General features: G+C 50.6%; 1 protein-coding gene across 3 annotated transcripts in view; it reads left to right on the plus strand.

Annotated features, from left to right (window-relative positions):
- The window catches only part of DIP2B (disco interacting protein 2 homolog B), a 57049-nt gene that overhangs the window by 47790 nt on the left and 2916 nt on the right, over positions 1 to 6343 (plus strand). For all 3 annotated transcript variants that reach the window (XM_015652029.3, XM_015652028.3, XM_015652030.3), the window contains 9 exons: positions 995 to 1196; positions 1487 to 1596; positions 1715 to 1795; positions 2316 to 2439; positions 2708 to 2829; positions 3901 to 4012; positions 4517 to 4626; positions 5319 to 5449; positions 5983 to 6151. In XM_015652029.3, coding sequence (XP_015507515.1) covers positions 995 to 1196; positions 1487 to 1596; positions 1715 to 1795; positions 2316 to 2439; positions 2708 to 2829; positions 3901 to 4012; positions 4517 to 4626; positions 5319 to 5449; positions 5983 to 6151 — 1161 coding nt within the window. The remainder of the gene's footprint in view (positions 1 to 994; positions 1197 to 1486; positions 1597 to 1714; positions 1796 to 2315; positions 2440 to 2707; positions 2830 to 3900; positions 4013 to 4516; positions 4627 to 5318; positions 5450 to 5982; positions 6152 to 6343) is intronic.

Below are 6343 nucleotides of genomic sequence, written 5' to 3' on the forward strand. Positions count from 1 at the left end.
GAAGAGGATGGATAAGCACCCCTTTTTGAAGTCAGGGGAAAAGGGTGGGGAGAATTCACACAAGCAATAAGGGGAACTGGGGAGAACAAGATAAGGGAAATAAATTTACAGTTCTGCATTTTTGGGGGTACATTTTTTGGGTCATACCATTTTCCTAACTGCATTACAAGGAAGGAGCCCAGGTGTTTGTGCAGGGTCACAAGCTGTGTCCTGAGGGAGCTGCAGTGACAGGATAAGGGGAAGGGATTCAAGCTGAAAGAGGAGAAATTTTAAGTTAAATTTTGGGAAGAAACTCCTCAGCCAGTCTGGGATTCCATGAAGGTCCTGGGGGAGCAGAGGGGCTCCATCAGTCTCCTCTCAGAGCTGCAAAGCAGATCTGTGCTCGAGCTTTGGTGTTCTGCTTTTAGTGTGGATGATGTGGAGCTCAGAGCTTGGCTTCAAAGCCACCCTTTTATTTGGAGCTGCCTTTTCAGCAGGGACCAAGTGCAGGGAAAGGCCAGAACAGCTGAATGAGCGTGGTCCTAAAAGAATGAGTAGCAATTCCTTCCTTTGAGAGCTTCCTGCTGCATGTGTGTCATTCCAGGGATGACATTCAGGGAGTGAAGTGTGCAAGCTGGGGTGGAGAAGCAGGGAAGTACCTGGTGCTGTGAATAATGGATCAGATGCCTGAGTGCAGGAGGGAACAGAGTGTGATGGTTCAGAGGAGACAGATGGATACAATCCCGAGATCAGAACCGTGTGATTCATCAGGCAACTGCGGATATTTTGGGATTTTGGTCATGAAAGATTTAAAAATGGATTTGGGTGTCTGTGAAATGGGCTGTAAAGGCAGGGATGTACCCAGCACTTCAGGCTCACTGCAGGACTCGCTGAGCAGAGGTCGAGTGGGATGTCTGTGGTTGATTCTCTCCTCCTGCACCTCTCAAGTCCAGGGATTTATCTTGCAGTGCCCAGCAGTGCCAGGCAGGCCAGTGACCATCTCTCCTTTCTCTAGGCAATTGACAGCATTCACCAAGTGGGTGTTTACTGCCTTGCTCTGGTGCCAGCCAACACATTGCCAAAAACTCCACTGGGAGGGATCCACATCTCCCAAACCAAACAGCACTTTCTGGAGGGCTCTCTGCACCCCTGCAACATCCTCATGTGCCCACACACTTGTGTGACCAACTTGCCAAAGCCCAGGCAGAAACAGCCAGGTAACCTTAACAACCCTTTTTATTTGGTGGTGTTAAACTGGGGCTCGGTGAGGTGCTGGGCACCAGAGCCTGTCTTGTTCCCTGGGGCGTGTTCCAGGCCTCTCTTTGCATGTGTTAGTCAGGAATTTAGATTCCCACCTTTGAAGTCAGTGGGATTCTCCCTCCTGGTGAATAGAGACCAGCAATGCCTGCTGAACTCCATCAGGCTTTGTTCCCTGGAGCAGTGGGACCCTGCAGGGACTCTCTGAACCTTTGCTCTGCTCCTTCCCAAAGTGCTGATGTCTCCACAGGTGTGGGCCCTGCCTCTGTGATGGTGGGGAACCTGGTTGCTGGGAAGAGAATCGCTCAAGCCTCTGGGAGAGATCTGGGTCAAATAGAAGACAACGATTTAGTTAAAAAGGTAAATCAGTGTTTGTGACAACTGGAGAATGGGAAGGAGTTTTCCCTCCTGGGTGCAGAGCAGCACTGGAAAGCACTGAAGGAGAAGCTGGTGTTGAACTCCTGCCTGTCTCTTCCAGCACCAGTTCCTGACAGAAGCGTTGCAGTGGAGAGCTCAAGCGACTCCTGACCACCCACTCTTCCTTTTATTGAATGCCAAGGTACAGTCAGTGCTGAGTTGTTGGGTTTTAAGGTCCACGTGTTACCCAGTGCCAGCTGGAGAGCCTTTAAAATCTTTTCCCCTCTGTATCAGATTTTGCCCATAGATTTGTAACTTAAAACTTGACCTTTGACCCTCTAGGTCCCTTCAGCAAGTGACTCTCATGGTTGGACACTTCATTTTAAAACTGAGCGTGTTTGTAGGTCCCACTGGTTCCTGTATCAGTTAATGGTGTATCCCTTGGTGCCACCATCCCTATCAATGGTGTTGAGTATATTCTGGCAAGGTTCTGGTGCGAGAAGAGCTGAACTTGACTCCCTGGAAGGTAGAATTTTCTAGAGCAGATCTAACTCCATCTCTGTCCTTTGGTACTGTAGTGGATGAGCTGCTCACAGCAGCCTTTAGGTAGAGATAACTCATAGCTGTAGCCTCCTGCTAGCCAGCAAGCTTGGGTTCATTTCACAGCAGCCACTTTGTCTGGTGCCAGCCCCTGTTTAGAGCATTTTTTGTGTCCTTTCAAGGGAACCGTTGTGTGCACGGCCACCTGCCTTCAGCTGCACAAAAAGGCTGAGAGGATCGCATCAGTGCTGTGTGACAAAGGCCATCTCAATGCAGGAGACAATGTGGTGCTTCTTTATCCTCCTGGTGAGTGATTCCCACTGGGGAAACACAGCCTGGGCATGTGGAAATAGGGGAAAGGCTCTCAGTGCTGGTGAGAGGTGCTCAGTGCTGTGTCCTGACTGACTTTGGAGTCATTTAACACTCAGGATGTTCTTCTCCTCTACAACGGAGAAGGTTTCCTGTGTGCTTCCTTGACTTTCCCCATTCCCTCTCCCGAGCTTTCTCAGCTTCCTTGTGCTGCCCTGGGTGCTGTGGGAGTGTCCCCAGTGGTGCAGCTGTGGTGTCCTTGCAGGCATCGAGCTCATCACGGCCTTCTACGGCTGCCTGTACTCGGGCTGTGTCCCCGTCACCGTGCGCCCGCCCCACGCCCAGAGCCTGGTGGCAACGCTGCCCACAGTGAGGATGATCGTGGAGGTGAGTGCCAGGGCCCCAGGGGGGACACAAATGTCACCGTGGCTGGAGCAGGGCTGGGTCAGTCCAGAGGGGACACAGGAGTCACACTGGCCATGCTCCAGAGGGGACACAAATGTCACTGTGGCTGGAGCAGGGCTGGGTCAGTCCAGAGGGGACACAGGAGTCACACTGGCCGTGCTCCAGAGGGGACACAAATGTCACCATGGCTGGAGCAGGGCTGGGTCAGTCCAGAGGGGACACAGGAGTCACACTGGCCATGCTCCAGAGGGGACACAAATGTCACCATGGCTGGAGCAGGGCTGGGATGCTTGAGAGGTGACACAGAGTCACACTGGCCGTGCTCCAGGGGTGACACAAATGTCACCATGGCTGGAGCAGGGCTGGGTTGGTCCAGAGGGGACACAGAGTCACACTGGCCGTGCTCCAGAGGGGACACAGAGTCACACTGGCCATGCTCCAGAGGGGACACAAATGTCACCGTGGCTGGAGCAGGGCTGGGTCAGTCCAGAGGTGACACAGAGTCACACTGGCCGTGCTCCAGAGGGGACACAGAGTCACACTGGCCATGCTCCAGGGTGACACAGTTGCCCCAAGCTCACGTTGTCTGTGTGAGAGGGATGGAGGCACATCGTGGAGCTGGGGGACAGTGAATGAATGTTTTCATTCATTAAATGCCAGAGAGAAGCTGCTCCTCACAGATGGCTTTCTGACAACACCAACATGATGCTGCCACCCAAAATTTCACCTTGACTCTCCTTATTGCTGGGGAAATTCAAATGCTGCAGTTAAGCCACTTCCAAGCCCAGTAACCAGGAGACAGCATGGGGAAGAAAGCTGGATCTGGCTGTGACACCTTGTCACCTGCTGGAGAGGCTCTGACAGGGTCTGTGCAGGCTGGGCTGCACTGGGGCTTTAGTGAAGGGGAAGCAGAGCAGAGTGGCAAAAGCCAGAGAAAAGAATTCAGGTTTGCTGAAAGAAATTGGCTGCAGGTGGTGAAAGGCTCTGAGCATCAGCTCTTGCTGCTGGGATGTGCTCTTGCCTCTTTGTTTCAGTCAGGGTTCACCTTTGCAGGTCAGCAAAGCCGCCTGTATCCTCACAACCCAGACCTTGATGAGGCTGCTCAAGTCCAGGGAGGCAGCTGGAGCTGTGGATGTGAAAACCTGGCCAACCATCATCGACACAGGTGAGCTCTCAGGGCCAAGAGAGAGGCTCTTTCAAGTTCTGTGTGACTTCCAAAGGGACTGTCCCCCTGTTTTGCTGAGTGGCTCTTGAAAATTTGTTTGAATATGTACAGAAGCCATCCAAGATGTGCCCTTGTTCACTGAGAACTCTTCTTTGTTTGAATATGTACAGAAGCCATCCAAGATGTGCCCTTGTTCACTGAGAACTCTTCTGTATTGGGCTGTGCATGGGAAATGATTGCAGTGACAGCAGTGATTGCTGGAGATAACTTTAATCTCCTTAAAACAAGGGCGAGTTGGTCTTTTCTCCCTCTTCCCTGAGAATAAATAATTTTCTATGTGGGAGCTTTGGCAAGAGTTTTGCCATACACTAGCCTGTCTCTTCTGGAAAGAGAATTAATAGAAAGCTTTATCTCCCATCTCTGGTGTTTTGAAAGTTGTGTTCTCCTTTCACAGTCAAGTAACCAAAATTAATAAACAAAATTAATTGTTTCTCTCTTGCACAGATGACTTGCCCAGGAAGAGGCTGGCTCAGATCTATAAGCCACCCACACCCGAGATGTTGGCATATCTAGATTTTAGTGTTTCCACAACGGGCATGCTCACAGGAGTAAAGGTATAGTAAGGGGTTAGGAGATGGGCATTCGTGTCTTGTCTTTGCCTGACCCTCTGAGCCACCTCCACCTCCAACTTGTAGCTTAAACAAAAGCCCTGATTTTCCTCTAATCAAGCTGTGGGCTTCAGCTCAGTGATTTAGCTGTGCCCTGGAGGAAAGCAGTGTCCACAGGGAGCAGGAATTCTGGAGAGCTGCCTTGGGAGAGCAGCAGAGCTCCACTGGCCTCCAGCAAGAGGCAGGCAGAAAAAAGAGGATAAGAAACTAAAAAAGGAAAGCCTTGAGCTGTTGTTGAGGTTAATCCCAGGATAGTCAGGGTTGGAAGGGAGCTCTGGAGATCCCCCAGTCCAAGGCAGGGTCACCCAGGTGACACAGGAAGATGTCCAGGGGGGTTTGGAATGTCTCCAGAGGAGAAGACTCCACAACCACCCAAGGGCAGCTGTTCCAGTGCTCTTCCACCTCCATGGAAAGCTCTTCCTCAAGTTGAGGTGGAACTCAAACATCAGCAGCTTCAAGTTGAGCTGTTGCTGTCACTGTTGGTGTCGGGGCTCTGCACGAGCTGTGGAAGCTCAGGAGCCAAACCACGTCTTTGCCTTCACACCAGCTCTCCATAAACCCCTTTTTCTCTGTCCTGCCCGTGCTGGGGAGCCCCTGGGTGCTGTCCTGGGCTCTCAGCAGTGTCCCCTGTGTTGCAGATGTCCCACGCTGCAGTCAGTGGCCTGTGCAGGGCCATCAAGCTCCAGTGTGAGCTCTACTCCTCCCGGCAGATTGCCATTTGTCTGGACCCCTACTGCGGGCTGGGATTTGTGCTCTGGTGCCTTTGCAGGTAGGGCTTGGTGGGGGGAAAGGGGCAGATGAACTCCTGGGAAATGGGAAATGGGAAATGGGTCCTTCTGGGTGTAATTACAGGCGTGTTGACATTACAGAATGACTTAATTTACAGTAGGGGGGGGGATTTGTCTTGGAACTGACAACAACATGTTCCCATTTTGCTGCAGATTAGCAAGATGTTATCCCTTCTTGATGATGTGTGTTTGTGCTGCCAAATATCCCTGGCTTCAGAATGTTTCTCTTCCCTTTCTTCCTTGATTACATGTTGCTATAAGGGTGTTTTTGTTCTGTGTGGGGTTGAGCCAGTTCTCTTCCTTCACTGTCAGCCTGTGTTTGTGCGTGGATAAATTGTTATTCTTGTACAGTAAAGTTGCATTTTTAAAATGCTGCTGCTCCAGTTTGCCTCAGCTGCAGTCCCACAACCTGCCTTTGGACTAGCAGGGAGGTAATGTGCAAGCACAGCAAATATTAATTTAAAGATAACTGCGAGCTTCACTGAAATGTTTTCTCCCTTAATGTTCTTCACAGTGTGTATTCTGGACATCAGTCAGTTTTAATTCCTCCTATGGAGCTGGAATCCAATCTTTTTCTCTGGTTATCTACTGTCAGCCAGTATAAAATAAGGGACACTTTCTGTTCCTATTCAGTCATGGAACTGTGTACAAAGGGACTTGGAAACCAAGTTGAAACGTTAAAGGTAAGAAACATTTCCTGAGTGTTGTGTTACATAAATTAAGGGAACTCTGGCAATAAAGCAAAGTGATAGGATTGTTAAATAGAAATTTTTCCTTTGCACAAATGTCCAAAAGCTGCAGCCCTGGGAGAGGGAGAGGGAGAGGAGAGGGAGAAGGAGAGGAGAGGGAGAAGGAGAGGAGAGGGAGAGGGAGAG

This window comes from Parus major, linkage group LGE22, assembly GCF_001522545.3.
Source record: "Parus major isolate Abel linkage group LGE22, Parus_major1.1, whole genome shotgun sequence".
Lineage (NCBI taxonomy): Eukaryota > Metazoa > Chordata > Aves > Passeriformes > Paridae > Parus > Parus major.